This window comes from Chrysemys picta, chromosome 21 (genome assembly GCF_011386835.1).
Source record: "Chrysemys picta bellii isolate R12L10 chromosome 21, ASM1138683v2, whole genome shotgun sequence".
Classification (NCBI taxonomy): Eukaryota; Metazoa; Chordata; order Testudines; family Emydidae; genus Chrysemys; species Chrysemys picta.
The window spans coordinates 21,970,517-21,984,458 of NC_088811.1; the positions used below are offsets into that span (position 1 = coordinate 21,970,517).

Consider the following 13,942-nt stretch of genomic DNA (forward strand, 5'->3'; position numbering starts at 1 on the left):
CATCCCAGGATGTTACTTTGCAACTTGTAGATGACTTCGAAGCACCTGCCCTGGTGGAGGGCTTGGGGGCCCTGGGCACCCCTACTCTGGAGTCCTCAGCAATGCAGATATTTCACCCCCCATGGCTCTGCTGCTGCCCCTTGATCCCAACCTACAGCCCCCCGTTGTCCCAGCGCTAGGCTCCCCCCAGCTCTGCTGCTGCCCCTCAATCCTGACCCGCAGCTTCCTGCTCTCCCAGTTCTGTTTACATGCTGCTTTTCAAGGGAACTCCTACAATTAGCCATTCCTTTCTTACCCCCTTGATGGAAGGCTAGACCCCTCTGAGCATTCCCGAGCACACTGTTGCTCTTCTCGATGCCCAGCCCCCACTGCCATCTCAATGCCCCGGCCCCGCCATCACTGCGGCACCCACAGCCAGCCTGCAGCTCCTTTCCCTGCCTCCAACAGGTGCCAGAGTGGAGCTCCCCTTTGGCCCAATGCTGACAGCTCCTTCCCTGCCCGGACCCCTTGTGGGGAGGGGGGTCGGAGCCCGCCGTGTGCAGGGCAGCCTAGCAGAGGCCAGAGCACAGAGAGGTCCAGCACACCAGCCATTGGGGGGTGGTGGTTTGAAAGCTTAGCATCTCTATCTCTGGCCCCAGCGGCCATCTCCCCCACTCCTGTGCCCCCAGGCGGTCCCGATGGCAGCACTGGCCCTGGTCTACCCCCTGGTCAGAGACTCAGCGTAGGTGACATGATTTGCCCAAGGTCACGCAGAGCAGGGACCTGAGACGGGCCAGGGCCTTTATCTTTCCAACCTGGAGCCTCCCCAGCCTGCCTGATGCTCAGTGCCCTCTCCCTGTTGATGGCAGTGGGTGTTGAGCACCTCATAGGATCAGGGCCCTTCTCCCTGCTACGATTTTGCTCTCTCGGAGAGAGCCAGAGTGTGAGCCCCCGCCCCCGAAATGCAGCTGCCTCTGGGTGAGAGCAGGGCACATGTCGAGTCGCCCACAACGCACTGCCCAGGATATGGGACGCTGTGTCCAACTGAACGCAATGGGGATTGAGGGAGCTGGGTTTGGCCCAGGTGCTTGCTTTAGGGGAAGGTGCCTGGGGATTTTAATGGCCTTGGTTTTATGCGTCATCCCACCGGTGGGACTCTGGTGGCCTGCACCCTGGCCCGAGCCAGTGCCCAGTGCCCGCCCTGTGACGCCGGGGCGGGCTGGGTCGCCTCGGGGCACGCAGGGGCAGCCGGCGTGGCCGTGCACGGACGGGTGAGCCTGGCTCCCGGAGCGAGGCTGTGGCCCGTGGCTGGCAGCGGGGCCGGGGGCGCAGGGCCCGCGCGCCAATGGCAGCGCCCGCGCCGCGCCGGGCTGGGCTGGGCTGGGCTAGCTCACGTGACGCGCCGGCTCTGCCTCGCTCGGCTCAGAGCCGCAGCGGCTGCGCCGGGGAGCGCACGGCTCGGCTCGGCTCGGCTCCAATCCGCCGCTGCTGCTGAGACCCCGCTTGGCATCGCCGGCTGTGCTCCCGGGAGCCTCCCGCGCCTGCTGCGGTAAGAGACCCCCCCGCCCCGGCCCCTCCGGCGGCTGCTCGCAGGGACCGAGGGAGCCCGGACTCCTGGGTCCCCTTTCTCGGCTCTACCAACCCCCGGCTTCGGGCAAGTCGCGTCCCCTCCCCGTGCCTTAGTTTCCCGTCTTTGCCCACACGGACAGTGCGGCTCGCCCGCTGGGCTGACACGCCCCGAGATGCGGGCAGAGGCCGGGGCTTGGATTTGGGGGTGTTCGCAGGCTCCGTTCTCTGAGCTGGGCTGTGGGTGGATTTGCCTGACCCCCCCTCCCCCGCGCTCCCCACAGCCGACAGCCCCTGAAGCTGCAGGGGTTGGAGCTCCCCAGGGGACCCATGTTACCACCTCCCACGCAATGGGCAGGGGAAGCGAACCCCCACCCCCGGGGTGTCCCACCCACCCCCGGGGTGTCCCACCCACCGCAGTCCCGGGTGCAGCGTGGAAAGGGCTTGTTGCCTTAGGGACAGGAATCCAGCTGTGCTGCGGGTGCTGGCACGTTGGCACCAACTGCTCCTCAGACACAATGCATCTAGGCGCTTGCTGGCACTGCCTGTGCCAAGGCTCACCACAGCCCCTAGGGCAGGTGACACTGCCAGGCTCAATCTGCCCCAAGGCCTCAGGAAGGTGAGTTCTGGGGCCGGGGAGAGTGACCCTGCTTCCCTGGTGCGTTGCTCCAGCCCAGCCCAGCCTCCATGGGCTAGTGGGGTGTGAGAACCAGCAGCTCTGCATGCAGCCGATGGTCCAGAGGGGGCGCTGTAGCACCACTGTGAGTTAGCACCCTTCAAGCAGAGCTGAGGATGGCTTTGCTGGTCCTGACTAGCCAGCTGTGCCCACCATGCCAGGCATGCACTGCCGCTAGTGCTACCATGCCACCACTGGCATGCACAGGATGAGGGTTCCTAGCATGGGCACATGCAGACCGGGTGGCAGCTTGCACAAGGCCCCCATGGCTGGTACTTTGACTACTGGTCTCTCTGCCAGGACGTGGGTCCCAGACAGCATCTGCTGAGCCCAGGGGGACCCATAGAGAGCCAGCAGGGTTATAATGCTCAGGACATTCTGCAGGGCCCAGGCGAGTCCCAGACCTCTGGCCCGTTCACTCATTGGCAGCTCTGGATCCGCTGAAGCGAGAGTTCCCCAATTCACTTCACCCCAGGGAAGCTCTGTGGCTACAATTCTGGACAGGACTCAAACCGGTGGCCTAGAGGTGAAAGGACTTGCTTCCCCTCTGATTCCATGAGCTGGCCAGGAACCACCTCCTCCCTGCACAATAAGGAGGGCAAATGCCCAGTGAAATCTGGCCTGCTGCAGATCGGAGCACTTGGCTTCCCATTGTGTGTCAGGCCAGGGCTGGCTTCCCTTGTCCAGCCCCCAGCGATGCCTGCTGAAGTGCACACAGCTGTTCTGGGCTGGTGGAGCTGGGCTTGGCAGGGGGAACGTGACAGAGAAGAGACATTTCCAGGGTGTGAGAATGGGCTGAAATGTTCCGTCAGGCCTTTCCTTGTCCTACAGAGCTGCAGTGTGCCCAGCTGGGCTCCCACAGCTGGCAAGAATTACGGGGGAATGTGGCATGTGGACCACTGGGGAAGGGAGCGTTTGAAAGCTCCTTGTCTCCGTGTGGTGCAGCTCCTTGATGGGTGTGTATGCTGGGTTTCTGACCTGATTGTGACCTTGATCTGTGTGTTTGTTACCATCAAGAGGAGCCCTGCATTAGGCTGTGTAGGGTTGAGTTACTGGATGGGTTCCCGCAGAGCATTAGCACACTGGTGCCCAGTGATCCCTTCCCAATCTGCATCCCAGAGTCACTTCCACTTTTGCGAGGGTAGTGCTGCTCTCTCCCAGCCAGGCGAAGCTGGGGATTCTCTGAGGTTCTCTGAGGATCTCAAAGCACTTTGTCCAGGTGGTTTGGTATTTTCAGTCTCCCTGTTGACAGAGGGGGAAGGTGACTTGTCCCCGGGTGTTCAGGGAATCTATATCAGAGCCGGGAATAAAACCCAGGTGCCCTGGATCCTAGCCTGCAGCTCAGCGTGGCATTTCTGTGCTAACCGTGGGGTTTGACAATGGAAGGTGCTGGGCGCACAAGACTCACATAAAGGTGGGAGCCTGGCTCTTCGCTTATGTCAGGCAATACCCACTGGCAGACTATGGGACTGCTGGGGTCGGGAACGCTTTTTATCAAGTGCCGCGTTGCACAAGCCACCTGGACCGGGGGTCTCAGCCTGCTCTGGGCTGCCCCTCCCTGCTGCTCTCGGTGCTTTATGGGTACTGGTGTCAGTAGTGGGATTGGGCAGCATCAGGGAGGGTGGTGCTAAATGGGCTGGTTCAGACCAGCCACCCCTTGCCCTCGGGCCAGGGCTGATGCTTTGTGCTCCGTTAGATCAGCCTCTAGCCTGCATGTGCTGTTGCATGGGGTCGGGATTGAGGGGCACTGGCAAAGCTGTGGGGGGCTGGATGAGCAGGCGGCTGTGGGTTGGGATTGAGAATCACTGGCAGAACTATGGTGAGACCTTTCCTCAGACTGCTGCTGAATTTGCCTGGGTGCAAACAAACTGCCCCTCTCCCCTGCTTTTTACTGTGTTTCTTGTCGCCCCCCCAAGAGGCACACGCAGGGACCATACAGCAATCGACCGGGCGCAACCTGCATGGCCTGGCTCCATCTAATCCACTCGCTCAGCCTGGCTGTGGGCCTTGCGGGCTCTCAGCGTACACCCGTGTGTCAGCCCTGCCCCCGCCCGCACCCAGTGTACGCACTGCACGCCCATGTTTTCCTGCAACATGCCGTATGCACGCACAGAGCCTGGCCTGCCAGTGAGTGTGTGCACGGTACACTCGCACACAGGGCCCCCAGACCCCTCGCACGCTGACTTTCCATTCACTCTTCCTCTCCCCCACAGTCCCATTCTTTGTACTTCCATCACACCGTCTGCCCAAGCGTCTCTGTCTCGCGCCCCGAGCCAAGTTGTGGGAGGCTGCTGCAGTGTCTCCCCTTGCCGTGGGGCTCAGTTCCCTGCTGGCTGTCTCGGCGTTTGCTTGGCACTGTGCTCCTCTGCCCCTCTTGCTGAGGTTGCTTTGCATTAATTTGTTACATCGGCACTTCCCCCCACCCATTTCAAGTCTTGGGGGGCCTTTGCCCCTCGGCGCCTGTCTCTCCTGTCTCTCAGTGACCAGCGGGGGAGGCCCCATGAGTGCCCGTTCCATACAAACCTGCTGCACTTTGCTTCACCCTCGGCCGTTGCAGGGCCAGCCGCGTGGACAGCTTTTCCGGAATCCTGCCTCTCTGCTGCTTGCCAGAGCCCTCGGGCCTTGCTGGTTTCCTGTTCCCAGGCTCCCCCCCACCCGAGTTTTCTAGCAGAGCTGGTGTAGTCTGTGGCATTGGCCCCTTTGTTTGTGCAGCTGCAGCTCCGCAGCTGGCACCACTCTGGAAGGAACGTGTAATGAGCATCGGGGGGGAAGGGGTCAGCGCGCAGGCCTTGATTTTTGGACACATTTGTGCATGCAATTGTACGAGGGGTTGCTTGGATGGTGGGGGGCAGCGCTCAGCAGCCTGCTGCTCACCTCTGGTTTACATCTTATCTTCTAATGCTCATGCTTCAGGGTTTTGATTGGCCACTGGCAGGGTCAGGAAGGAATTCCTTCCCCCCCCCCCCCCCCACAGTATATTCTGGGAGGGTTTTTTTTCAATCTCCGTCCTCTGAAGTGTCAGGCCTAGAGCTGGGACGCTGGGTGAGGTGGGCCAGGGCTCTGAGGTGGCACCACGCATTCTCTCTCTCAGGGGCTTGGCTGGTTTTTGTCATGTGCCCAGGGCCTACTGGGTCAGCCTGGGTGCTGGCAGGAGAGGATTTTCAGGGGTCAGATTGGCAGGGCCCTTGGGGGAGTTTTGCCTTCCTCTGCAGCGTGTGGGTCCCTTGCCAGGATTATTGCGGGACATCTCCCTGACCCACTGCCCTGCCATTGCTGGTGCCCTGGGTCCCCTCCTGTTCTCTGCCTGTGGCACTGATCCCCAGGCTCCCGTGAGCTGGGAAGCTGCTGCGTTCCGTGATGGGCTCCGTGTGTGGGGCCAGGCAGAGCTCGGCGGAGACGATCTGGTTGCTCTGACCTAGAGATGGGCCTGTTCTCTAGCTGCAGGCAGGGCCCTGCCAGTCGATCTGGAACCAGGACAAGCAGCCGGCTGCACAGCCAGACAAAGGGGAGCTGCAGGGTGGGCGAGGTGCTTTTGATCCTCCCCTCCCCGGAGAAATCTCCCCATTGACATTTCCCAGAGCCACGCTCACACCCTGCCCCCCGGGGACGGTGCGCTAGCGTCTCCTGCCACCGCACCAGTGCTGCCAGGCGTGGGGGCAGGATGGGGTGTTCTCTCCTCCAGTGCCTCCATCCATCCCCTGCTGCTCTCCTTGGGCCGGACCCCGTCTGGCGTGCAGCGGTGCTGCAGCCAGGAGAGCTCTGCTGGCTCGTGGCACCGGGTGGGGCGGGGGTCCGGCGCCGTCTCTCTCCAGCCCCAGAGCCACCAGGGTTTCCCAAGCACTACGTACCAGCCGCTCCGACCGAGAGGCTCGGGGCCGGATGTCCAGCTGCTCCGTGCTGGCAGCTGGGGCGGGTTTGCCAAAGGAGCCACTCCCGGTGTGTCGAGCTCTCTGGAGGATCTGCCCCTAGGAGCAGCCAGACCTAAACCCCAGCTCATCCCTTCCCTTCCACCCGTACCTGGGGCCCATCTCCAGAGAGCTCATGGACTGGCCCGAATCCACTGGGCTGGGTCTCGGGCACCTGGGAAGCCCTGGGTCCAGAGAAACCGGGGTGGTGCTAATGGGGGTGTCAGGGTGTGGCTGCAGGAAGGGTGGGGTGGGGTCCCCGTGCTGAGCTGGAGTATTGGTTTGTTGGGTGTCGAGCTGGGTGTGCAGGTGCATAGAGGGAGTTGTGTGTGTACGTACAGGGGGTGCATGTGTGTTTGTGTGTGCGCGCGCATGTACAGGGTGTGTGGGTGTGTGCGTGTGTGTGTACACACATACAGGATGTGTGTGTGGGCGTGTGCATGTACAGGGTGTGTGTGCGTGCGTGTACAGGGTGTGTGCATGTACACATATGTGCGTGTGTGTGTGTGTACACGTACAGGGGGTGCATGTGTGTGTGTACACGTACAGGGTGTGTGTGTGCATGTGTGCATGTACTGTGTGTGCGCACACGTACAGGGTGTGTGCGTATGCCCATGTGGTGAGTGGATTGGGGGGGGGGGGCGTGCAGTCAGCTCTTGCTGGGTCTTGTGGGGTTTTCATAGAATCTCAGGGTTGGAAGGGACCTCAGGAGGTCATCTAGTCCAACTCCCTGCTCAAAGCAGGACCAATCCCCAACTAAATCATCCCAGCCAGGGCTTTGTCAAGCCGGGTCTTAAAAACCTCTAAGGATGGATATTCCACCACCTCTCTTGATAACCCATTCCAGTGCTTCACCACCCTCCTAGTGAAAAAGTTTTTTCTAATATCCAACCTAGACCTCTCCCACTGCAACTTGAGACCATTACTCCTAGTTCTGTCATATGGTACCACTGAGAACAGTCTAGCTCCATCCTCTTTGGAACCCCCTTTCAGGTAGTTGAAAGCAGCTATCAAATCCCCCCTCATTCTTCTCTTCTGCGGACTAAACAATCCCAGTTCCCTCAGCCTCTCCTCATAAGTCATGTGCTCCAGACCCCTAATCATTTTTGTTGCCCTCCGCTGGACTCTTTCCAATTTTTCCACATCCTTGTAGTGTGGGCCCGAAACTGGACACAGTATTCCAGATGAAGCCTCACCAATGTCGAATAAAGGGGAATGATCACATCCCTCGATCTGCTGGCAATGCCCCTACTTATGCAGCCCAAAATGCCGTTAGCCTTCTTGGCAACAAGGGCACACCATTGACTCATATCCAGCTTCTTGTCCACTGTAACCCCAAGTCCTTTTCTGCAGAACTGCTTCCTAGCCACTCGGTCCCTAGTCTGTAACAGTGCATGGGATTCTTCCGTCCTAAGTGCAGGACTCTGCGCTTGTCCTTGTTGAACCTCATCAGGTTTCTTTTGGCCCTATCCTCTAATTTGTCTAGGTCCCTCTGTATCCTATTCCTACCCTCCAGCCTATCTACCACTCCTCCCAGTTTAGTGTCATCTGCAAACTTGCTGAGGGTGCAGTCCACACCATCCTCCAGATCATTAATGAAGATATTGAACAAAACCGGCCCCAGGACCGACCCTTGGGGCACTCCGCTTGAAACTGGCTGCCAACGAGACATGGAGCCATTGATAACTACTCGTTGAGCCCGACGATCTAGCCAGCTTTCTATCCACCTTATAGTCCATTCATCCAGCCCATACTTCTTTAACTTGGCGGCAAGAACACTGTGGGAGACCGTATCAAAAGCTTTGCTAAAGTCAAGGAATAACACGTCCACTGCTTTCCCCTCATCCACGGCACCAGATATCTCCTCATAGAAGGCAATTAGGTTAGTCAGGCATGACTTGCCCTCGGTGAATCCATGCTGACTGTTTCTGATCACTTTCCTCTCCTCTAAGTGCTTCAGAAAGTCTCACAGTTTTCGGTTTCTCTTCAAGCCCCAGCTCCAGGAGTCAGGTCTTGGCGCGAGAATCTTGCTTTAGTTTTTAAAAAAAGTTCCTGGTCCTCCTGGTGCTGGGCAGCTTGAAACCAGCGTGCAGGGGCAGAGCACTCAGAAGGTGCCCGCCTGACTCAGAGTTCAGGAGACAAGGTGACGGAAATGAAGAGAGATTTTAAACCTCATGTTTTGAAGCCAATTCCTGATTTTGTGGAGATCTTGTCACATGCGTATTGTACGCTGGGGCTGGCAGTGCTGTGTGTGGGGGTGGCAGATCGGCGGGGGAGAGGGGTGCGTTGGGAGGAGGGGTGTATGCACAGGTTATATATAGTTGTGATGTTCCTCCTGGGAGCTGTTTTCTCCCCGGTAACTTACACTTGCACTGGGGGAGTGTGGTGGGGTAGGGGCTGAGGGCAATACCATTTCTAAGCGCAACGGGCTGTGCTCTGGGGGGCGTGCAGGGCTGTGCTCTGGGGAGGTTCAGGAGGGCTCGGGGGGGCGTGCAGGGCTGTGCTCTCGGGAGGTTCAGGGGGGCTCTGGGGGCGTGCAGGGCTGGGCTCTGGGGCGGTTCAGGGGGACTCTGGGGGACGTGCAGGGCTGTGCTCTGGGGAGGTTCAGGGGGCTCTGGGGGGCGTGCAGGGCTGTGCTCTGGGGAGGTTCAGGGGGCTCTGGGGGGGCGTGCAGGGCTGTGCTCTGGGGAGGTTCAGGGGGGCTCTGGGGGACGTGCAGGGCTGTGCTCTGGGGAGGTTCGGGGGCTCTGGGGGGCGTGCAGGGCTGTGCTCTGGGGAGGTTCAGAGGGGGCATGCAGGGCTGTACTCTGGGGGGCTCTGGGGGGGCACATGCAGGGCTGTGCTGTCTTTCAGTTTAACCTTCAGCCTTCATCCAAGCTTGGTCTCGGGGGGGCTCTGGGTCAGTCACACCCTCTCTGCCAGAACCCCAGAAGGTCAAGGGGTGAGCTCTGTAAGTGCCCTGCTGCCCCACCTGACTGGGCCGTGGGGCCTGTCGGTGTGAACAGGAAATGGGGGGACACCAGGGAGAAGGAGCTTTTAGTGCTGCTAACAATCGTGTTTCCTCCACACCAGGCGCTGCCCCTGCCTGGCCCCGCTCTGCTGGAGTGGGGGTGAGCTAACTTCAGGTGGAGGGCAAGATGGCGCCTCGCCTTGGGGCTGAGGTTAAGGCTGAAGGACCCCTTCGCGGACGTGGGTAGGAGAGGCCTGGCGACACTGAGTGTCAGCGCCCAGCAGCCTCTCGTCTGGAAGGAGATGCGTGAAGGTCTGTGCAGAGCTGACCCGGTTGGGCGGGATGCCCTGGGCACCCAGCTGGATCTCTTGGAGCAGGTACTCATGGCACAGTGGTGTCAAATCTCATTCTGTGCCATCCACTCCTGGCACCACTCACCCCTGCAGCAGGTCACCCTGCCAGGCCTGATGACACAGTGGTGCGTGCCTGCCTGGCATGGTTGCATACCCCCTGGGGTCTCTCTGGGTGACTCATTCCCCTCTTGGCAGTGCTGCTCTGTCACTCGCGCCCACGCTGCTCTCACTGAGCTGCTGCGTGGCCCTGCCCACGCCTCGCAGTGCTGGCTCAGGGCCCCAAGGGCCCTCCCTGCGAGCTCCAAACCCTGAGATGGGGCATCAGAACATGTGACCTCCCCCCCACGGCAGCACCGGTGGCTGGTGGGAATCAGGGCATGGCTAGTTCGCGGGAGCCGGGCTGGTTCCTTCTGATCAAGCCAAATCCAGCCCAACCAGCACGGGGTGAAATTCCAGGTTTTCCTTCCTCCCATTCCCTGCCCTCCCCGGAGAGTTCCAGACAGTGCAGTGAGAACACAAATGAGCCAGCCGAGTGCTGGGCATGGACTGGGAGCGGAGCTGGCCGGGGGCAGTGCCCGAGCACAGACCCATGTGTCCAAACGTCCATGGGCTGCTTTTCCCCCTGGCTTCCCTCTTAGGAGCGTTTGCACGGGCAGGGTTTGGTCATGAGGGCTCGCTCTGGGCGCTTGGGAGCCATGTGGGACGGAGCAGCGGGAGAAGGAGGGGTGGGGTGGGGAAGGGAGGGGGCTGTGGGATGACATGCTGGGGGGTCAGAGGAGTTGCGGTTGGAATGGTGCCACTGGTTTCCTGGGTGTGGTGCTGCAGGAGTATGGGAGGAGGGGGCTGTTCTGGCGCTGGGTTCTCTCTGCTGTGTGCGTGACTCTGGCTGGGCAGCAGCTCCTAAGTGTGAGCCAGGCTGCTGGCATGGCCCTGGGCCCAGCGAGCAGGGTAGGCTGGCAAGGGACTTGCTGACTGCAGTGGTGTGTCGTGGTGCTGCATGTGATCACGTTAGACCTTGTCCATCTTCTTGATCCACATGCAATGGATTTGCTGGGCTGGCTGCTGAATGAAGGCCCCATGGTTACGCCCCCGGTGCCTGAGCCGGGTTGGCTAGTGTTGGACTCACCCCTGCCTGAGCCATCGGGCCTGCGGCGGGTGAGGCCGCGCTCCCAGGAATCCCCATCCGTAGGAGCAGGGGGTCTGCCTGTGCGAGACACGCAGGGCGCCTTGGACCCTAACGCTGCAGACACGGCTGCCTGGGGAGTCCCCACGAGGCTCCTGCTGGCGAAGAACCTCCAAGGTCAGCTCTGAATCCACTGCAAAGAAAACCCCTTTGTAGCCCTGGCTGCTTGGGACAAACCTCTCCTGGGTGTCAAGCCCCTGGAGACACGGGCTCCTTTGGGGACAAATTGGGCCCAGCATGTCTTGCCCACTGCAGCCTGAATCCAGCTCCCCCGCAGTCAGCGTCCTTTGCTGCCTGACTCCCTTCCCAGGGTGACGCGCCGGGCTGCCTGCCTGCCCTTGGCCAGGATCTCTCCTGCTGCAGCGACTGACACGTGCAAAGCCCTTCGCAGCCAGAGAGGAGCCGAGAGCAGCTGCAGCAAACAGCTTGTTTCAAAGCCAGGGACCCTCTTCCCCCCCGGGCGGGAGCCCGAGGAGGACACTGGAGAGACGCCCGCTGAGTGCAGCGCTGGCTCCGGCTGGTCTTGGCGGGAGGGGAGGCTGCCAGGCAGTCATACCCATCTAGCAGGGAAGGTCACTCAGTGCCCACATTGCCCTGGGGTGCCACAGCAATGGCTTCATTTGCTCTCCCTGTGCTACTCTGCTGAGTAGACGCCCCCTCCCCGGAGTGTCACTGCCCAGTGACCGGGCTGCAGGCTGAGGAAAGGATTTAACGCCAGGAGTGCTGGCTCCTGGCTCAGCCCAGAGTCCCAAGCCACCTCATGAGCGGCTTTTCACCTCCCGCCCCTCGGGCGTGGCACTCGGCAGTGCCAGCATCTCCCACCAAAGGCCTCTCTGGAGCTGGCTGGCCCGTTAAACACAGCCCCCTGGGGACTGGTTGGGCAAAGAGCCTTGTCTTCTCTAGGCTAGTATGGCCAGCTGGGAGAAGGTGCCATATCCACTGGGACCCCTAATTGCTTGGCTCTGGCTGTAGAGGGCATCCGTCTGCCCTTCCAGCTGCCCTTCCGCCCCACAGCTGGCTTTGAAGGGCCATGACATCTAAATGTTGATCACACCACGGGGTCCGTCACCAGCCACGACTCCCTCCCAGGCTGGCACTGATGGAATTTGAACTGGCGGCTGTTCAGATGGGGGCAGCACCATGCCCTGGTTTGCAAACACACCCACGGTTATAGCCATCCTCGTTGTGCTCCACCCCAGAGGCAACCGCTGCCTGCCCAGCCAAGCTCTGTGGGATCAGAGCTGCGCTTAGAGCTGTGGGCAGGGGCTCCTTTGATCACCTGCTGCTTAGCAGAAGGCACATGGCAGGTCGTCTGGGGGCTGCCTACACAAGGCAGCGGGGCGTTGGCGTTCCTGGAGTGCCCAGCTCCTGCACTGCCCCTCATGTCCGCACACAGCAGCCCCCACAAGCAGCACTTGGAGAAGTTGGTTGCAAAACTTTGGACTCTTTGGCTTGGGGCCCGGCTGGGCTGGTGCCAGTAGCGTGGATGGGAAGCGCGAGGCTGTGGCTGCCCTTCGCTGTGGGACATTGTCACGTCTGTGCTTTGGCCCAGTGTGTTCCGGCTGCTCCCCTCCCATGGGAGACAAGCCCTTTGCCCTGACTGGCCGGTGAGGGGAATGCCCCGGACGGGGCTGTGGGCCCCGGTGGCTTGGACTCTGCGATCCCGAAGGGGCGACTTGCCAGTGGTGGTTGCAGGCTGGTGACCTGCCCGCAGGCTCTTGGCGCTTTGCTCTCCATGCGAGCGCAGCTGGGTCCAGAGGCCAGGGATGGCCGGGACGTGGTTTGTCCAGTGGCTGCTCATGTCTGGCCCCTGTCGCTCGGTGGGTGTGCGGGAGGGTTCCACTGTGGCCGTAGGCTCGGATTCATGCTGAACCTGGTTTGGGGGGGGTGGCTTGGCATTTGGAAGCAGTGTGTGAGCTGAATTCCTTTCCAATGGCCCAGGGGGAGGGTAAAGTGCTAGCATGGGCCCAGCTCTGTCCACTCAGTGGAAAATCTCCCTAGAAAACTCCATCTCCGCCCCGAGTTCTCTGAGCTGATCCTTCGCCAGCCCAGCTCTCCACTGCCACTAGGAAGAAGAGGAGTCCGAGCTGGGCTGCCTGGTTCCCCTGCAGAAGAGCCAGCAGGGCACATCTTGTTCCAGGAGGGATTCTCTTCTGGGCACCTGTTCAAAGGGACGGCTGAGCCCAGGGGGTTCCCCAGCTGCATTCTGTATGTCAGCTGGGAGTCGTGCAGCAGGCCCCAGTGTGCTAGGTGCTGTACGAATGCGGAACAGAGTCAGTGCCCAAGGGAGCTGGCGATGTAAGTAAGACGGGAACACAAGGAGACATTGCTGTCAGCAGGCCAGGCAGTGCCCTTGGCAACCCGCTGCCCAACCACCCTTCGGGCTTGTTAAGGTGGGATCTGCAGGTGGACAGTGAGAGCTTGGTGGAAGTTTACGTAGCGTCTGCTGGGCTCGAGGGGCAACGTGGGAGAAACCCCCAAAGTCAGGGGTGGCCGATCTGTGGCTCCGGAGCCACATGCGGCTTTTCAGAAGTTAATATGCGGCTCCTTGTATAAGCACCAACTCCAGGGTTGGAGCTACAGGCGCCAATGTTCCAATGTGCCGGGGGTGCTCACTGCTCAACTCCTGGCTCTGCCACAGGCCCTGCCCCCACTCCACCCCTTCCCGCCCCCTCCCCTGAGCCTGCCGTGCCCTCGCTCCTCCCCCTCCATCCCAGAGCCTCCTGCACTCCAGGAAACAGCTGATCGGGAGGAGGAGGCACTGATCAGTGTGGCTGCTGGTGGGTGGGAGGTGCCGGGAGTGGGGGCTGCTGACGTATTACTGTGGCTCTTTGACAATATACACTGGTAAATTCTGGCTTCTTCTCAGGCTCAGGTTGGCCACCCCCTTCTAAAGTGCTTGTTTGAGCGTCTGCCCCGCGGGCACTGGCGGCAGCATGGTGGGCCAATGGGGCACCGGCACTGGTGTCTCAATAGTGAACGAGACGATAGATAGGTTCTTTGTGTCCCATCCCCCCAGGTCTGCTGGAGCCAGCCCGCCCTGCTGACAGCAGTGGGGGTTGCTGCAGAGATCCTTCGGATACACCACAGCCCCGACTGACCCAGGGAGCTGGGGTGGGGCAGCTGGGGTGCTGGCTGCGGGGAGACGTAGGAGAAGAGGAGATCAAGGCAAAGGTGGAGAGGAGAAGCTGGGAAAGAGCCTGGTTCAAGCTGAGATCTGGGAATCCAGCCCCCCTCCCCCCACGGCTGTCTACTCAGGGACCCCAGGGGTGGATTCCTCTCCACTCTTCAGTTTCATGGTCAGTTCCAGCCCAGTACATGGCACGTGGC

The 13,942-nt window shown here is 60.8% G+C and overlaps 1 protein-coding gene across 7 annotated transcripts in view; it reads left to right on the forward strand.

Moving 5' to 3' along the window:
- The first annotated feature begins 1,395 nt into the window (after positions 1–1,395).
- Positions 1,396–13,942, forward strand: part of RAP1GAP (RAP1 GTPase activating protein) — a 200,268-nt gene continuing 187,721 nt past the window's right edge. For 3 of the 7 annotated variants that reach the window (XM_005281712.3, XM_065575355.1, XM_065575356.1), the window contains exon 1: positions 1,410–1,528. Coding sequence is in view for 2 of the 7 variants with exons in the window: in XM_005281706.3 (XP_005281763.2) it covers positions 9,419–9,453 (35 nt within the window). In the remaining 5 variants the exon portion in view is untranslated. Of the gene's footprint in view, positions 1,529–9,198; positions 9,454–13,942 lie in introns of those variants that run through there. The other 4 variants (XM_005281706.3, XM_042856255.2, XM_065575358.1 and 1 more) reach the window with 4 other exon arrangements.